The sequence below is a fragment of the Gobio gobio genome (assembly GCF_949357685.1).
Source record: "Gobio gobio genome assembly, chromosome: 6".
Classification (NCBI taxonomy): Eukaryota; Metazoa; Chordata; class Actinopteri; order Cypriniformes; family Gobionidae; genus Gobio; species Gobio gobio.
This window is the reverse complement of record NC_137102.1, coordinates 8,109,197-8,129,441: the sequence shown is the minus strand read 5'-3', so window position 1 is coordinate 8,129,441 and position 20,245 is coordinate 8,109,197. Positions and strand designations below refer to the sequence as shown.

General features: G+C 39.2%; 1 protein-coding gene across 2 annotated transcripts in view; it reads left to right on the top strand.

Moving 5' to 3' along the window:
* Nucleotides 1–20,245, top strand: part of atp6v1h (ATPase H+ transporting V1 subunit H) — a 74,307-nt gene that overhangs the window by 47,554 nt on the left and 6,508 nt on the right. For both annotated transcript variants that reach the window (XM_079819653.1, XM_079819654.1), the window contains one exon: nucleotides 2,568–2,681. In XM_079819653.1, coding sequence (XP_079675779.1) covers nucleotides 2,568–2,681 — 114 coding nt within the window. The remainder of the gene's footprint in view (nucleotides 1–2,567; nucleotides 2,682–20,245) is intronic.

The following is a 20,245-nucleotide window of genomic DNA, read 5'->3' as shown; positions in this document are numbered from 1 at the left end:
TATCTCTTCAGAACGCCCCCACCTTTCAAAGAAACCACAGTCAATCTATAGGGACTCATTGGTCTGAATCAGCCTTGGTTCCAACCCTGTAATTAGACCACTCTAGAACAAATTAGCTTCTGCAGGTGAGCAGTTGCCCAAAAGAATTGCATTCATTTGCGATAAGTGTTGAGTTATTGCCTTTCCATCTTTTGTTCTCCAAGCACTGATTTTGTTTTAACTGTGGCTAAATGGGAGATGAAAATATAGAACAAAAATATTCCTGATTTAAAAAATAACTGGTAAGGCTGCGTTCACACTTGTCGTCTTTTTTGAAGCTGCCAGCGTCTGTTTTACATTATAATCCCATGGAGTAAACCGTGTTTTCAAAAAAGTCATGAGCGCTTTTTTAAACGCCAACACCGACGTCTTTTTCTGCAGATCAGCGCGTCTTTTAAAGTTGAAAAAAGTTCAATATTTCTGATAAAAACGCCCTACGTCAAGCGCCTTTTTGACAGCTGACCAATGACAAGCGAGTAGCAAGACCTGAAAGTGGAGGTGGTGTCGGTTATCTCTGTATGTATATTTTAGTCTACAATAAAATGAAATGTCATTAAAAACCAACCCTGCCTTTTTTTGTTTACATTTAAAACAATATTAAACATATTAATATGCGTGCATATATGATTATCACTCTAATAAAATAAAAATGACAAAGCACAACCTAGTCTCTTTTTTTTAAATGTAAGTTTATGCATGATCAATAATAGCCATTATAAAAGTATATGTGAAAGGTATAAGAAGCTATACAAGAAATAAAGCAAACAATTCAGTCAAACATACAAAGTCAGCGCTAGTAGGCTACAATGGTAACGCAAAGTTAAATAGCCTAAAAATATAAAATAGTGAAACTTCACTTTGCCCTCAGCCTAAACGATTTGCCAGGGAACAATTTATAGATCCATGAGACCAAAGATTGCCCGTTAGATCTACACAAGACGAATTATATCTCATGTTTAACCACTACGGAGAATTCAGAGCCAGCGGCAGACGTCAGAAGGACTAGCCGAGGAAAGGCTGCTCTCGCCGGGGTTAATGAGCGCTGAGCGCCCGCTGATCGCCTGGATCTCACAACTCCGAAAACACCAGATAAAATATTCAAATAGGCGCTCTCTTTATAAATAAACCACAGATTTGAGCATTAAACAAGTACATTATCGCCTGAAAAAGTCTTAAAACTACATTTCGTCACACATTAATGACAGTAGTATTTTTAAATTTCGCTGGGTTTCTCATCAAGACATTTTGTATCTCTGCAACCCACAGCGTTGCGGCTGTTGTTAACAAAAGACGCCCACGGCTGCTATTTTGAACCAAACGCTGCCAGCTTTTTTTTTTTTTTTTTTACTAAAAGGCCGCTCTTGTCAACTTTTTCTTGTCAAAAAAAACATCAAATGTGAACACAGCCCATTGCCAACAGTTTATCAAATCAAGCACCTAGCCATGCAGTCTGCATTTACAAACATTTGTGAAAAAGATGGGTCGTTCTGAAGAGCTCAGTGAATTCAAACGTGGTACTGTGGTAGGATGCCACCTTTGCAAGAAGTCAATTTTTGAAATTTCATCCCTGCTAGATATTCCATTGTCAACTGTAAGTGTTATTATTGGAAAGTGAAAGCGTTTCTTCCACTGGCAATAATATCAGCACAAAAACTGTGACCGAGCAGCTGCATGCAAGCCTCACATCACCAAGTACAATGTCAAGTGTCGGATGAAGTGGTGTAAAGAATGCCGCTACTAGACTCTAGAGCAATGGAAACGTGGAATCACGCTTCTCTTTTTGGCAGTCTGATGGCAGATGACAGGAGAACATTACCTGCCTGACTGCATTGTCAACTGTAAAGTTTGGTCGAGGAGGGATAATGGAAAGGGGCTGTTTTTAAGGGGTTGGGCTAAGCCCCTTTCTTCCAGTGAAAGGGAAATGCTTTTAATGCTTCAGCATACCAATACATTTTGGACAATGATATGCATTTAACTTTGTGTGAACAGTTTGGCAAAGGCCCTTTTCTATTCCAGCGTGACTGTTCCCGAGTTCACAGTGCAAGGTCCATAAAGACATGGTTGGATGAGTTTGGTGTCAAAGAACTTGACTGGCCAGCATGGAGCCCTGAAATGCTTTACTGGATGAATGGGCAGAAATGTCATCAATAAACAGAAACACTCCAAAATCTTGTTGAAAGCTTAGAAGAGTGGAAGCTGTTATATCTGCAAAGGGGGGACAAACTCCATATTAACGTCTTTGTATTTAGAAAGCGATGTCATTACAGTCCCTTTTGGCGTAATGGTTAGGTGTCCAAATCCTTTTGTGCAACCTTTTTTGTAGTTTGTGATTTTGTTTTTATTTTATTTTTTGTTTAAGATAAAGACAGAGTTTTTCATTTTAATGATTGGCATTGCCAGAAATGATGCAGCTGTTGTTCTCTGTTATTCCCAGAGTTAAATTGAAAGGCAAAAAGGTCCTGTGTTATTACCCGTCTTGCAGAACATAATAATCTGGAACTGCTTCTCTCTGCTTCTCTGTCCTTTAGGGTGATCGAACAGCTGGGTGGTAAACAACTAGTGATGAACCACATGCATCATGAAGACCAGCTTGTCCGCTATAATGCCCTGCTGGCCGTCCAGAAGCTCATGGTGCATAACTGGTATGTTTCACTTCATATACATTAATGAATCCAAAATCTATGTTCAGCATTTGGTTTGCTTTGCAGTGAACTCACACAAACAATTAGATTTATTTATTTCTATTTTTTATCTTTTTAACCTAACATATTTTGTACAATCACAAATCAAATTTGGTTGTATTTATTCCTGAAGCAAACCAGCCACGGTGTTTGTGCCTGACGCACCTTTGCCCTGAATGGTGACCTGGAAAGGAGCTTTAGTAGTAGTTTTCTCACTTCGGCACTACATAATACAATTAATTATTCAGTGGACCATTGTGTCTTTTCAGTGTTAGCTGATCTTTGATTAAAACCCAGGGCACAAAATAAGAAACATGATTAACTTCTCCATGTATGTTCCATATTAGGGCTGGACGATTAATCGAAAAGTAATCGAAACCGAAATTCAGAACCTCTAACCAACGTAATTTTCCCATGTCGGTTATTTCGGTTTTAGTCACGTGACTCCGCCCCATCAGTCACATCAAGTGCAGTTTGCAGGCACACGGAAAGATGCAGGAGCAGTTATCTTTGTTTATAGATGCCCAGAATTACTATGGTAATTGCAGTTTATACAGGTATGTTAATCGGCGTTCTTATATGCGCTGATACACAAACACACGCGCGCACACACACAGACGGCGCACACAATCACTTTCACTTGCGTCCTCATGAAGTTTGTCAATTAAATGCGTTTAAAGGCTTGCCAGTTTGAACATTCTAGCGATTGTGCACTATTCAAGAACAACATTATGGAAAACTTCTCCATTCAGTGCTCATGAGCTTTTTTCTGTGACACAGAGAGCCAAGCCGTGTCGTGTCTCTGGCAACGCACGCACCCTAAAGCCAGATCACTTTCACTTGCGTCCCCACAAAGCTTTGTCATTTGAATGTGTTTTAAGGCCTGCCAGTTTGAACATTGAAGCGATTTTAGATCATCAGATGTGTATTATGTTGGTGGAATGAGGAAGTCCAGGAGAGTATCCAGAGGAAGAGGTTAGCTAGGAAGAAGTGGGACAGGGAGAGGACGGAGGATAGTAGACAGGAATATTGGGTGATGCAGCGTGAGGTTAAGATAGAGGTGGCGAAGGCCAAACAGAAAGCTTATGATGACGTGCATGCAAGGTTAGATAGTAAGGAATGTGAGAGGGATATTAATCGGTTGGCGAGGCAGAGGGATAGAGATGGAAAGGATGTGCAGCAGGTTAGAGTGATTAAAGATAGAGATGGAAATGTGTTGACAGGTGACAGGAGAGTGAGGGAAAGATGGAAGGAGTACTTTGAGGAACTGATGAATGAGGAAAACGACAGGGAGAGAAGAGCTTTAGTGGCAAATATTGTTGAGCAGGAAGTAGAAAGGATTAGCAAGGGTGAAGGTAGGAGAGCTTTGAAGAGGATGAAGAGAGGAAAGGCAGTTGGTCCTGATGACATACCCGTGGAGGTAAATGTGTCTAGGTGAGATGGCACTAGAGTTTTTAATTAGGTTGTGCAACGTGGTCTTAGAGAGTGAGAGGATGCCTGAGGAATGGAGGAGAAGTGTTTTGGTGCCGATTTTTAAAAACAAGGGAGATGTGCAGAGTTGTGGAAGTTACAAAGGTATTAAGCTGATGAGCCATACAATGAAGTTATGGGAGCAAGGCTAAGGGGAGAAGTGAACATTTCAATTCAATTCAATTCAATTCAAATTTATTTGTATAGCGCTTTTCACAATACACATTGTTTCAAAGCAGCTTTACAGAAAGTGCATTTCATAGATGTACAGTAAAAATGTTAGAAAGACAATGTTAAAGAATAATGTTCGAAAAAGTTAATCAATCGTGTATTAATTTAGGCCATAACAACTCTGGCGTTGAGTCGTCTCTTCACAGGCGTGGAGTCGTCTCATCACAGGTGTCGGGGCATCCGAAGTCTCCATGAGAGGCTGGATACAAACTGGAGCTGATGAACTATTTACCTCGGGACTAGTGTCCCGAGATAACAACAGAAAAGCAGATGGGAAATGATTAGCGTAGCTGCTGTTCAGAATATTATATTAATGCTTTTGATCCGATTTAACTGTAGTATAAAAAGATAATTATAATGTGAATGCTTGGCTAAAGAGATGCGTCTTTAATCTAGTTTTAAACTGGGACAGCGAGTCTGAACCTCGAACAATATCAGGAAGACTATTCCAGAGTTTAGGAGCTAAATGTGAAAAAGCCCTCCCTCCTTTAGTGGACTTAGATATCCTAGGAATGACCAGAAGCCTAGAGTTTAGTGATCTTAAAGAGCGCGATGGATTGTAGGGCGATAGAAGATCCGTTAGATACACTGGAGCTAAACCATTTAGGGCTTTATAGGTTAGTAGCAATAGTTTGTAATTGATACGGAACTTCACAGGTAACCAGTGTAGAGATGATAAAATTGGTGTTATATGATCATATTTTCTTGACCTAGTAAGAACTCTAGCAGCCGCGTTTTGTGAGCAGCAGTATGGTTTCATGCCAAGAAAGAGCACCACAGATGCATTATTTGCTTTGAGAATGTTTATGGAGAAGTACAGAGAGGGTCAGAAAGAGCTGCATTGTGTCATTGTAGATTTAGAGAAAGCATATGACAGGGTGCCAAGAGAGGAGCTGTGGTATTGTATGAGGAGGTCTGGAAGAGCAGAGAAGGATGTTAGAGTGGTGCAGGATTTGTATGGGAGCAGTAGGACAGTGGTAAGGTGTGCCTTAGGTGAGACAGAGGACTTCACGGTGAAGGTGGGACTGCATCAAGGATCGGCTCTGAGCCCCTTCTTGTTTGCGGTGGTGATGGATAGGCTGACAGATGAGGTCAGACAGGAATCTCCATGGACTATGATGTTTGCGGATGACATTGTGATCTGTAGTGAGAGCAGGGAGCAGGTGGAGGAAAGTCTAGAGAGGTGGAGGTTTGCTCAGGAGAGAAGAGGAATGAAGGTTAGTTGCAGCAAGACAGAATATATGTGTGTGAATGAGAGGGAACCAAGTGGAACAGTGAGGTTACAGGGAGAAGAGGTCAAGAAGGTGCAGGATTTTTAAATACTTAGGGTCAACAGTCCAGAGCAATGGGGAGTGTGGAAAAGAGGTGAAGAAGCGTGTGCAGGCAGGTTGGAATGGGTGGGTAAAAGAGTACCAGCAAGAATGAAAGGAAAGGTGTAAAGGACAGTAGTGAGACCAGCGATGTTGTATGGTTTGGAGACAGTTGCACTGAGGAAAAGACTGGAGGAAGAGCTAGAGGTAGCAGAGCTGAAGATGTCGAGGTTCTCTTTGGGAGTGACCAGGATGGATAGGATCAGGAATGAGTACATCAGAGGGACAGCACATGTCAGATGCTTTGGAGACAAAGTTAGAGAGGCCAGGTTGAGATGGTTTGGACATGTTCAGAGGAGGGAGAGTGAATATATTGGTAAAAAGATGCTGAGGTTAGAGGTGCCAGGCAGGAGGTCGAGAGGAAGACCAAAGAGGAGGTTTATGGGTGTTGTGAAGGAGGACATGAAGGTAGTCGGTCTGAGAGAAGAGGATGCAGGGGATGGGGCTAGATGGAGGCAGATTATTCACTGTGGCGACCCCTGAAGGGAACAGCCAAAAGGAAAAGAAGAAGATGATGATGTGTATTATGTTGAACTAATGCCTGATTGTTGTGACACACAAACAGTAGCTCGCACATTACATGAAGATCGTGGACAGAGAGGAGCGCAGAAACTCATTGTCAACGCTGTCCTATGATTTATCACTAAAGAAGCTTAGAAACTCAACCGTTAAAGCATAGATTTGTCTACCTTTTGAAGTAAGTAGAAACCACAGCTTCATAATGAATAGAGACTATATGACTAATTCACACACACAATCATTCTCTCATTAATGCATTCAAATAAATGAATTGTAGGCCTACTTTGCTAATTTATCTGATGTACAACAAACATAAATCTGCCCCATAGACAATAACTGCTGAAAGTGAACCGTTTCCTTCAAGTATTTTAAAATAACAAAGAAATGCACTTTTTCATTAGAAAAAATGTCCCACCTTTAATAGTAGAATAGTAGTTACAGTACAAACCTTTTGAATCAAGCCGGCAAGGCACTGGTTGAAGTTCAGGTATACGACCTAACACAAGTAGCTTATTATTGTGTCTGCATTCATCCTTATGAGCTTCAGATTACTCTTTCAACAGGGATGATAAACCTCGAAGGCCCCAGAATATAGCATGCGTGTTTGAAAAACAATAGACATGTACTGGTGGACATTCAGTGGTGTCATGAAGAGTAATTGTGCGCTGTCAACGTTTCATTATAGTGGCTTTAAATCAGCTTTCAAATAGAAAGTTTAGCGTCAAATTGAGCAGAATACAAGTCCCTTTAAAAGCTGCCTGAATAGTATAGATCACTCCTGCATAGAGAGAATGCAGTTGCATGCTCCATAAAGTATCTCCGAATAATTCATCTTTATCATCGGCCCCACTGCAGGAGAAATAAATTTATGGAGGCAGATGCTTGGTGGAAAATTTATACGTTAGTATTTATACTGTGAACCCAGACCGAGGGGTGTATATATATATATAAATGAAACCGCTAAGAGCTGTTGAGATATTTAACAAACTCTTTCATTTCCTTGCTAAGAAACAGTTCCGTCTGCAAACTCTGACTCAGTGTATCATGCAATTATTAGACATTAGCTAAATGGCTCACATGTAATTTTCAGGATTAATTGTGCATAATTTTGCAGCGGTTTGACGCAAAGCTTAGCATGTCACCACCAAAAAAAAGTAGAGTGCATGTATTATTTGAAGATCTGAAGGGACGTGAAGGCCAACTCTTATTTGTATTCTTAATTGAAGGAGGAAATTACAGGGGATGTAATGGCCGGATGATTGAGTTAAGATTCGGTGAATGTGGTTTCCACAGAAAGGCCTTTTTTTTGCCTCTTCTCAAAAGCCATCTTTGCAATCTAGTTGCATCCACGGATGCCATTTCCTTTTGCTGCACTCTTCTTGAGAGGTTTTTATACCTGAGGATTGTCTTCTCTTATCTATCTTTTGAGATGATGTTCTCGTAGAGGAACATCTAGTTTCCATGGCATTAATTGCGTCACACATTGTCTTCATGGTTTCCGGTATAAAGGTACTTAAAGGTTTTTTTGTTGTTGTTTTTTGATGAAGAGCTTTTTTTCTTTTTTTTTTACTACGAGTTGGATACAAAAAATAACTAAGAAGCTGCCTGGTGCGTAGTTTATTTTCCCCTTGAGGATTTTGGTGCTGTGGCTTTTTCCCATTCTCACCCCATAGAGACTGTTTGGTGTCATGGCAACAGCAGGAGGAGAAGATGTTTGAGTTTGGCACAGTTCTAGATGGCCAACTTCGCATGCTGTTAGCTTATTGTATCTGTACCATCTGGGTTAACCCCTGGAGGTGTGTACGCTGTGCATGTGCAGAAATTCAGCCAGGGGCACCACAGTCTTGAGATGATGGATGACGGTGTTTAATCATTTTTTTGTTTCATGTTTGTTTTGTAGAAGCCCTTACTCACTTAAGGACTTCATCTGCTTTCTGATGCAGCTTAGCATGAAATTTCTCAGATGTGCTTCACTGTTATGAAACCTAATTTGATTCGGAAATGAAGTCATGATAGGAATAACTGAAAACATATTAAGCAAGATTTCACTGCAAAACAAGACCAAAGATAATCACACCTTCGCTATGTTATGTGCGTCATAGCATTTAGAAATTATTCATACAGTAAATGTGTAAAAATGTAAAGGGAAATGGCATAGAAATCAATGTTAAGTGGTCTCTTAATTTTTTCCAGAGCTGTATATGTGATCCGTGCAGGCAAAATGAGTTGCAATGAGCAAATTTTCACAGTTATTTCCTGTATTCTATATTCTCTATAAGAAAAAACATTCAAAATAATGTATAATTTGTTGGAATCAGACAGAAAATGACTGAGCTACGCTTGTTTGAAGTGTATAGTCAGCAAAGTCAAAAATCGAGTTACAGTTTTCTGATGGTTACAAAACAAAATCACCTAGCAACCATACCTTAAAATCCCTGGTAATGACACCTAATTTGGCACACATCAAGTCAAAACCAAATATCTACAGGAAAATATATATATTCAACTTTTTTCCATGATACCACAATTGTTTGATTAACATTAATGAAACTGACTATATATTAAGCAGTCTATATATTAAGACCTACTGTACCGCACAGATCTTATATAATGTTACACATCAGATGTTTTTCCCCAACAGTTAACCAAATGTTCACTTAAAACATATCGGATAATGTTTGCGTGCTGAATAATCGACTCTCCATTGAGGTCCATTGAATTATTACAAAATAATGCACACCTGAGGTGCCTTGCATCGTGGCCACGTCGGTTGTGCATTATTATCTAATAATTCAACGGCCCGTTATCAATTTTTCCTTACATACACACTACTGAAATTTTACTATTTAAAATAACGTATCTATTTTAATATATGTTAAAATGTAATTTATTCCTTGTTCAGTATGTATACTATACATATGTTTATTCAAATGGGCTTAAGCCTCTTGTCTAAAACCTTTACAGTTTGTATACCAACAAGCTCTAAAGTGCTTGAGAGAAAAATTAAAACTGTAAAACATTGAGTGTAACCTTAAAATCATAAAACATTTTTATTTTTTTAACTGTTTGTCTTGAATGAAAATGAGTTATGCATGTCATTAATCTGCACAATTATGTGATACAGTCTTGTTTAAAATGTTTTTATACTTTGGATTACACTTGTGTATCTTTTTGTAATATCTGCCCAGGTTCTACAATTGAAAATTATCTGTAATAGTTAAACTGGTACATTTACATTAATTAATTAAATGATTATTAATGTGCACTGGCCCTTTAATTCCGAACTGAATTAAAGTAAAAAAATAAATAAATAAAAATAAGCAAAGATATATAACACTATGAGAGGACTTGTTGGACTGAATATTTATATAGTGTTAATTATTATTATTATTATTATTATTTAGGAAGACTTTAAAATTTTCCCTAACTTTCATCATGAGAAAGTGGTAACATACCTTGAAAAATTATTATCATTTCTTGAACTCAGAAACTCTTAAATGAGGTAATTTTAGAAGCAGTCCACAGAGTAATAGAGCATTCATTTGAATCCTCTTAGTCATTAAAGTCTTAGACACCTGAGGACGCAGGTAGATTTGTTAATAAGCTCTTCATTTTTGAAAAATTCAGTCTTGTTGGAGTCTGGTAGCCATAGCAGAGTCGTCCCTTTCTTTTATGCTTTCAGAAATCATCCACAGCCTTTCAAACGCAAGGTCACCTTGGGTCACAGTTGTATTTACCACAGGTCGAATGAATAAGGCCACAGATATAGTCAGGCGTCTCGACATAAGCCACACTCAGAAGAGTCTGACGTCTCTTGCTGTATACAGGATAAATGAGGATGAAAACTGAACTTTGGCTTTTCTTACTGTTAGTTATAGGACCTTGACATTGAAAAAATGAAGAAATCAGTTAAAGGTGTCAGCGAAGACAAAGTTAAGAGTCTCTTGAATTGATCACGTTGACACCGTGACCCTCAAATACATCTTGTGGTTTGGGTCGACTGCAAGTTTGGCAGAAAATTCAATGCAAAGTGCAGGGGATTGAGCCCTGTGGAGTCTTTGCTTCGGTGTGAATGGTGTGATTGTTGTCTGCGTCCGGTTTGTTCTGGAGGACTATTTTTGTGTAGGTTGTGTTGGATGCCATTCAGTCCAAAAGTCTGGGACCACACTGAAAATATGAGATACTAAATCTAATTTAAACGTGCAAAATTATACCTCAGAGATGACTCATAATAGTGCTTTTTAGTGGGAAATGAAAATAGATTTCAGTATAATGATTCATTTGTGATTTAATGTGCTTCTCTGCATACTCATTTTAGACTGCACCAAAAGGTTTTTTTATATTCATAAAGTGAGGGTCCATTTTAGCCTTTAAATGAAGACCTTTATGCAAGTTTACATTTGGCCGTTTTAATAAATGAATGTCATCTGCTGATCTTTATTTTAGCTTGAAGCTTCACTTCAATTAGCACACAGCAGTGACACTAATCTGACATTAATATTCAATTATTTAGACCTTTAGACCTTATAATTAATCATCAGATAGACCATGGTCATCTGTAGTATATAAACTTAGTTCTGGTTCTCAAATCTGATTGGCTGAGAGCCTTTTCCAGCCATGCGATATTCTACTAATATCACACGGAAACCGTTTCACAGTTTGTATCACTCCGCTTGTTTCCACTGGACCTATACTGGCAGCATTTCTCACATCAAATAATTGTACAAATGCTACTGTTATTGTGTCACAAATGTAGTTTTAAGAGTTTTTTAGGTGAGAATAAAGTTGTTTAGATATTAACTATGCAATTTATATATAAACATAGCACCTATTTGAAGGTGCACTTTTATTTTTTTGAAGGTGTGAGCTGTGAGCTGTCACGTACCGGCTAAGAATAGCTTTATCTCGGCCAGTCCTTTGGGAATTTGCCGGTGTCTCTTACACCGTGTCTTAACTACACGCGACTCGATAAGATTCCAGAGACACGCAACTTGTCTGTCCCTGTCTGCCCGAAAATAGTCCCCAGCACGCTCTCTGTGCAAGCAGGTTGTCACGTTGGTTATGTTGACGGAAGTTAGCCTATTTTCAGGCGCTGTGTAATATCATTGCGCATGGTACAGCAGCAAAGTTACTTGATCATTACGCAGGAATGAGAGTATAGTTCCTAGCCATATCGGCCTAGAAAATCACAACTTTTCATTTTCCTTTGGTCTTAGTACACGATGTAACTACAACCCCAAATCAGAAAAAGTTGGGACAGTATGGAAAACGCAAAAAAAAAAAAAGTGATTTCTAAATTTACTTTGACTTGTATTTCATTGCAGACAATATGAACACAAAATATTTCATGTTTTGTCTGGTCAACTTCATGTCATTTGTAAATATGCATCCTTTCCTGTCATTCAGACCTGCAACACATTTCAAAAAAAGTTGGGACAGGAGCAATTTAGGGCTAGTAATGAGGTAAAATGGTTAAATAATGATGTGATTTGAAACAGGTGATGTCAACAGGTGATTGTAATTATGATTTGGTACAAAAGCAGCATCCAAGTAAGGTCTAATCCTTTAGGAGCAAAGATGGGCCGAGGATCGCCAGTTTGCCAACAAATACGTGAGAAAATTATTGAAATGTTTAAAAACAATGTTCCTCAAAGAAAGATAGGAAGAGATTTGGATATTTCACATTCAACAGTGCATAACATAATTAAAAGATTCAAGGAATCTGGAGGAATTTCAGTGCGTAAAGGACAAGGGCGCAAGCCTAAGCTGAACAACCGTGATCTCCGATCCCTCAGGCGGCACTGCATCAAGAATCGTCATTCATCTATAAGCAATATCACCACATGGGCTCAGGACTACTTTGGCAAACCTTTGTCAAGTACCACAATACGTAGTTACATCCACAAATGCCAGTTAAAACTGTACTGTGCCAAAAGGAAGCCCTATGTTAACAGTGTCCAGAAGCGCCGTCGACTTCTCTGGGCTCGGAGGCATCTGGGATGGACCATCACACAGTGGAAACATGTACTGTGGTCAGATGAATCAGTATTTCAGGTATTTTTTGGGAGGAATGGACGCCGTGTGCTCCGGACCAAAGAAGAAAAGGATCATCCAGACTGTTACCAGCAACAAGTCCAAAAGCCAGGGTCTGTCATGGTATGGGGTTGTGTCAGTGCCCTTGGCAAAGGTAACTTGCACTTCTGTGAAGGCACCATTAATGCTGAAAAGTACATAGAGATTTTGGAGCATAATAGACATCTTTTCCAGGGACGTCGATGCATATTTCAACAAGACAATGCAAAACCACATTCTGCACACATTACAAAGTCCTGGCTGCGGAGGAAGAGGGTTCGGGTACTTGACTGGCCTGCCTGCAGTCCCGACCTGTCTCCAATAGAGAATGTGTGGCGCATTTTGAAGCGCAAAATGCGACAACGAAGACCCCGTACTGTTGCCCACCTTAAGACTTGTTTGCAGGAAGAATGGGACAAAATTACACCTGAAACACTTCATCACTTGGTGTCTTCAGTCCCTAAACGTCTTTTAAGTGTTGTGAAAAGGAATGGCAACATTACAAAGTGGTAAATGCTTTACTGTCCCAACTTTTTTTGAAATGTGTTGCAGGTCTGAATGACAGGAAAGGATGCATATTTACAAATGACATGAAGTTGACCAGACAAAACATGAAATATTTTGTGTTCATATTGTCTGCAATGAAATACAAGTCAAAGTAAATTTAGAAATCACTTCTTTTTTTTGTTTTGCGTTTTCCATACTGTCCCAACTTTTTCTGATTTGGGGTTGTATACACATTACTACATGTAAAAAGGAAAATGTTGGCTTTATTTTGTCACTTATTGAGCAGTAGGCTAGCTGGAGCCATTTACCTCCAGTCTTTGTGCTAAGCTAGGCTAGTGGTGTGTGCGTCAGACAGAGTTATGGCACGCACGGAGATGAGAATGGTATGGACTTATCTATCCTCTGGGGGATACAGTGAATAAGCTAAAGTCCCAAAAAGTCAGCGTGTTCCTTTAAACTGTTGTATAAAGGCAATAGCACACTCGTGGTTGCACTCCTACTCATCTGATATTGCCCATTTAGCTCAGTTTCCTCTTCTGGCTGGAGTCCATGGCAAACCTATGGAAGCTTCCACCACAGAATAAAACATTTTAAAAGATAATTGCGATTATTATTATTTTTTTATCTCACAATTGCGAGTTTACATCTCGCAATTCTGACTTTTTTCTTTCTGGTGGAAACAAGCTTCCATACAAACCTGCTATCATTATTTCGATTATTTCATAAACTTATGGTGCCTAAAGTGATAAAACGTTTAACATCAAGTACATCAGATTTCAGGCAAATTTATCTACAACTGGGATTCATAAACTTTTTTTTTTTTTATCAGTCAAACCCCTGACAATATTTTCTTAAAGTATCCCCTAAAATTGAGTTAATATTTTAATAATTTAACAACATATTCATAATATTATAATAGATCCCCTTCCTACGTCAGAAGGGGAGAGAAATCTGAGCGGCTCATTTTTTCCACATGCTTGTAGAACAAGACAAAACAAAGTCCTTTTTCGCATTTTCTGGGTTGGTAGATGCACAGAGGACCCGATTATAGCACTTAAACAGAAAAAGTCAGATTTTCATAATATGTCCCCTTTAAATACGTTATTTTCCAAAGTTAAATCTTTAGCTTTTATTTCAGGAAGACCTTTAGTCTGTTTAGCTGGTGACAGGTTTATAAACGCTTTTTGTTTACCCATCTAGTACTGTCACATTTCGAGTTTGTTTTCATTCATGTTTGTATTTCTGTTCTAGTGTTTTGCTGTCAGTTTGTTCATTAGTTCAGTGTTCCTCAGTCCCCTGCCCGTTTGTCTCCTTGGTTACAGATTGATTTGAGTTTCAGTTCAGGTGTGTTTCATTAATTAGTCTCATTAGTTCTTGTTTGCTGTGTATTAAGCGCCGTGTTTAGTGTCTGTCATCGCCTATGGGTTACAGTTGCTTTTTTCTGGTTGTTCTGTTCTTGTTTTTTGTATTCCTGAGAAACCTGAGTATTTCTGTTAGAGTTTATCAATAAAGACTGCTGCACTTCCATCCAGTTTCATTTCTACTGCAACCATCCCGAGAAAAAAAAAAGGCTGAAAACTTGCATCCTCAAAAATGTTGGCAATTATGCTCTAGGGGTTGAACGGCTTCAGATTTTTTAAAGTTGACATTTATGTAAGGAAAGTCGCTGATGTCGTCATTAATGAACAAATGAGCCTGAACCTCGAGCTGAGACTTGAACGCGGGTTGGCATATGACACAGCGCTGCCCACAAGCCTATTGCTCCTACATAACAGCTTCTTTTTATCAGTTCTTTAGTCTTTGGGTCGTTATATTTCTCACAGATTTCTGCTCGTTCTAAATCAGATACAGATAAAGTAGCACAGTAAAGATAACATTTATATGAATACATTAGTGAGAGAGCTATAGCGTGTGAATTAATTCTACCTGGCAGTGTCTCTCCACTAATAGTGAAGCTGTGTGTTTTAGTTACTAAGAAATATATGCTAGAATTTTTTGTTTCTAAGCTATTGATAAATGACAGAACAGTGTTGACAATACATTTCTGCGCTACTGAATGTTTCTGTGTGTGCGATCTGCACGTGATGTGTGTGTGTATTATAATGCAGCAGCGTAGAAGGGTGAATAACTTGCGTGTCAATAAGCTGTTTAAAACATGCATTTACCCGATCAATTTTGAGCATCCAGATTGTATAATCAAACACATCTTGTGGAGCGCTCTCGGAGTATGCATTTATTTGTGTTATATTTTTGGAATAAGTTCGGAAATAGCGTAAAAGTGGACTTCAAAGATTTCTTGTCCTTTTGCACCCTCTATCCGCTTGTTAAGTCGTGACGTAAGGAACGCCGTTTCTGGGTCCTAGCCTTAACTCGTTTCACTTGAGAATGCCATCAATGGCCGTTAATGAGCGCTATTTATTCATATTAAACAAAAAAAATTTAAATATTTGAAATACTTAAAGTCTACACAACAGTCTCTGTGCTCACAGCGTCATAAACATTAATATTTTAAAGATTTATAAAAGATGAATCACTGTCTGACCATCTGGAATTTTGGTATGGAGATGTGTAGATTTGGTATGTTTTTTTGTAGTATTAGACCACATTGTGTGTGTATATTAGCACCGTTTGTTGTTTTTCTTGTGGTATGAGATGGAGCGTTTAGTCCCGGAAGTGATGCTGCGTGACATCAGACTTAACAACCGAATAGGCCATGACCGTCCACCACTCAACCCTCCCTTTTGAGCACAGAGGCTACATTTACACTGCAGGTCTTTATGCACAATTTAGATTTGCTGACTATATCCGATTTTTTTGATGACCCGTTTACATCATCTTTTAAAAGCGACCCATATCCTGATAATTTACACTATACACTGGCAAAACAGCCCAACTCGTTCTGACCCGGAAAAGGAAGTAGGCGAAATGATTATTCAATGTTTTGCTTTCTGCAATATCTTTAAAGGTCAGCAGAACATTGCTCTCGTAAGGCGGAGAAAAAAGAGGAGTGCCCTTGAGTTGACGTCATTCGCCTCTGTCCCTTTTTCAATGACGTAGGACTTGCGTTTACTGGGGAATATCCGATTTGACCACTTGCATGGCAGACGCAAATGCTCGTATCCAAATCATATCGGATTTATTACCACATATGAGTGAGGAATCTGATCTGAGGATATCGGAAGGATATCGGAATTTCCTGTTTACACGTTCACGTCATATCGGATCTGTGCCACATGAGAGGGAAAAATCTGAATTGGGTCACTTGAACCATGACGTGTAAATGGGGCCATAGAGAGCTTTTTTTTTTTCTTCCCCAAACCAGTTCAGCGGAAATCCCGCCCTGCAGCTAATTTCATTGGTTAAGGCTAAAGTGTCGGGTAGGTTTAGTGATCAGTGTTTGGTGTAGGCAATCATTACTGTGATTAGCCCCGTTTCCACTGAAATTAGCTGGAACAATTTGTACCAGGAACTTTTTTACAGGAACTTTTTTCCCTCAGACCTGCTACTGTCTGCGTTTCCACTGCGGTCTAAAGTACCGTGAAGATTAGGCAAATTAGTCCAGAGACGTGGGGCTGGGCGCGACTGCTCCTCCCAGTCAGCGACGGTCAATAATCACTTTTGCGCAACACTGTCTGCAACAATAACAAGTGGAGGAGATTCAAGCAGCGCTGCTTTTGCTAGTTATGTGGTTTACTAAATATGTCATTAACAAAACAGCGGAAAAGAGACGAGCACTGATACTAAAGCGTATTCTGAAAGCTCGTAAAGCTAGATTTAATGTTATTATCAGCTTTTACGGACATTGACTGTGCGATTGCTGAGACGAACGCGCGCCATCGGACAGAAAGAGCAAGACTGATATTTACTGAACGCAGAACGAACCTCGCAAGACTTTTAAAAATGCTAATAAAATGCTGCGTGAGCTCAACCAATCAGCATGTTCAGCGCCCAAGTCCCACCCCCGAAAGTTCCCGAACTTTGAAAAAGTACCACCTCGCGAGCAGGGCCGTTTGGAGGGGGAAATATTTACCCGGAACTTTATTTAGACCCTGCGGTCGAAACACACCTGAGTACCACCCCAAAGTTCCTAGTTCCTGGGGAAAGTTCCTACGGTGGAAACACGGCTATTGACATGACCAATAAAATCTTAAGAATCACTTTCCGCTGAAATGGTTTGGGGGAAAAAATCACACACATAGAGAAGCTACGGTGGCCGACACAGAACAAAGATGTCGTCATCTGAGACCGCAGAGAGTAGCTAGTGCTCTGTAGGGAAGTTTATCCGTTTAGGGCTACTGTAGAAACATGGCGTCACAAAATGGCGACTTCACTGTAAGGATTCCCGTGGCGTATGTAGACTGAAATGGCTCATTCTAAGGTAATAAAAACATAATGGTACATTATGTAAGGTCTTTATACTCCACTGAAAACATAGTTATGTGTATTATATTGCATTGCTGTCATTAGATCCTCATAAATACTTCACACTGCACCTTTAAAGCGTCATGACAGGGCATTAAAGTTGACTAGACTGTGCTACCCCTATTATGCACGTGGAAAAAGTCATCCTGGCGAAATGAACAGTGCTGTGCCTCGCTCTGAAACGCACAGCCATACCAGACGCGATGCAATAAGATTTCAGTGATGAGCAATTTGCCTGTCCACAATAGACACAATGCAACTATGAGACGTGACAAAATCCATCAAAAATCACAGAAGAGCATGTGCACAAGTCTCTATGCAAGCACACTGCACTTGCAACAAAATGGATTAGTACATAATCAAATTCATAAATATTAATATTTAAACATTATTAAAAATGCATACTGAGTAACTGAAACAATCTTTGGCATAGAATACATTTGTTTTTTCACAATGAGTTGACAGTGACTTGTTTCCTTTTATTTAGATCTGATGTAAATGATCCAATGTCACTTTCAATATGGCTATAAAGGGCATGCAAAATGATATTCAAACTCACATTAGACACTTTAACATTAAATAAAGCACATAATCAGCACATGAGGTTATCATTGTCATATGTTGTTGTTCCAGCTGCGACGTCTCGGTAATAGAAGCCGTTTCTAAAATTGAATCTTTGCACATCACAATACATAAAAAAGATTTGCTTTCATTGTGTGTCGCGGCTTCATGTCTTGTCTGGTTAGAAAACAGTGTAAGACTAAACCACAGACTTTCATTTATTGAATTATAATCTTTTCATCAACTCGCAAACCCCCGCAGTTACCTCATGAACACCCGCTTGGGAAACCCTCCTCTACAGTTACTTAATACTCGATCTACATAACAAACCCTTAATGCCATGCACATCCTGTTTTGCAGGCTAGCCATGAACACATTAGCTCAATTAATACACAAATTGGAAGTCAAGCTGTTATTAATCCTCATATTTTATGCTGTTTTATCTCTTTTGCTGGATCCCTAATGAATCACCCCTCTGTGTTTTCTCTCTGCGGATGTACAATAGCTTGGCGCTTATCTTGTTTCCATGCAAACATCAGCTGATGTGCTGAAGTCTGGCAAGTCGAACCCAGTAGATGTTGGACAAGCTGCCAGAAATGACAATTAATGAATGGCAGATGTTTGCTAGTTTAGTCAACTTGCCAGATCTGACTTCGCTAGGCATTTATTTACTTTCCGGCTCTTTGAAATGATCCAGCAATGTTGAGTTTTTTTAAATGGGCCGACAGTGAGGTGTAGTTATTGCTGCGAGTAACACAGTCAGGAGTATTAAGTTGCAAAAGCGAGCGAGAATATAGACTGGAAGACGTGCCAAAACAAATTCGGAGTAACAGTGGACCGCTTTAACACTAGAACCGCCACGGGGTAAAATTTACCCATGGCTGTTTTTCAAATGTACATAACAGATTTCCAATAAAACATCCAAGTCTCCCAGTCACTGACTTTTACTAAAACTGTGTTATTTACAATCCCCTGTTGTTAAAAATTGTTTAGATAAAACCAGATTTAAAAACGGGGCATTTATACCTATAAGCGCCAGCGGGTCAAATTTACCCCTATATAATTCCTCTATTTTCGCGCTGTGTTTGAGCAACGCGTCGGCTTACTGTAAACAGTCACACAACGCACGGTCAAATAAAAATATTTTAGCCTATTTATAAATGTTCAAACTTTGGATTAATTATACATTTTTGTTTTGCAATTTTGTATTGAGTATTGTTTGCTACTGTGTTGCTATTTATTCAAGTCTGCCCGTTTCCTGAAAAAAAAAAAAAATCCGATATGATTGAATGAATAAAACAATTTTCATGATTATCCCAAATTTATTGGTGTTGTTCTCTTATTCAAATTATAAATGATATAACTATACAAATTAATAATTAATTAGGTCAAACTGTGCTCTTGAATTCGAATGTTATCCTGATCGTAAGTTGTCATACCATTTTTTTACAGTCAATGTGTCATACATCTTATGCAGTGCTGTGAATTATTATTGCTCTTCATTGTCTATTTAGGGTATTTTAGTAATTTAAATAACATAATATGGGATTAATTACATTTTATTATAATATTACACTACCCAAATATGTATTTATTTCCATCTAATTCTCGTCGTCATTGAAGGTTGGTTTAGCCTATAGTCACCAAAAAGTGATTAGTGTAGCCTGCTTAAAATAGCATAAAACAACAGGACAAAAACATAGTTAATGACTAAAAATAATAATTTCATGACTCTATACATTACTTTGTGAAGACAGTGGCATACTGTATTACGTTTTTTAGTCGTATCATACAGTAATAATCTGCATGGGTAAATTTTACCCGCTGGCGGTTTTAGGTATACAGTGACCCCTGGCGGTTCTAGTGTTAAAGAACAGTATCCTGCGGATGACGTTACCCCCACAGTAAGGACGAGCTCACAAACGGAGAGCAGCCAAAACAACTGCTGTACAATGTTGTTCACCACCTTGGTGGAATTGGTCATATGACTGCATCACATGACTAAAATTGCATCATTGTTTTCCAAAGCCTCGGGCTGAATCCAAAATCTGTCCCCTAAACCCTCAATCACTTCTCCCTACGTTAGTCCACTAATATAGTTCACTTGAAGGAGTGAATGAAAACGAGTGAGTGAATTCGGACAGCCGTTGTGTGTACATCGGCTGTACACTCGATATTGCGGTGCAATGTGGGATTGAATGAGTGCACTCAATAAGGTCCACTATGGTTTCGGACACCACTACAAATGGCTGTCCCCTCAAATAGCGCCCTATTTGAGGGTATAGGGGGCGATTTCGGATTCAGCCTCTGTTTTCAGCAAGTACACCTGGCTGCAGCCTGCAGATCGCATACCTATTCCTATTGGCTCGATCG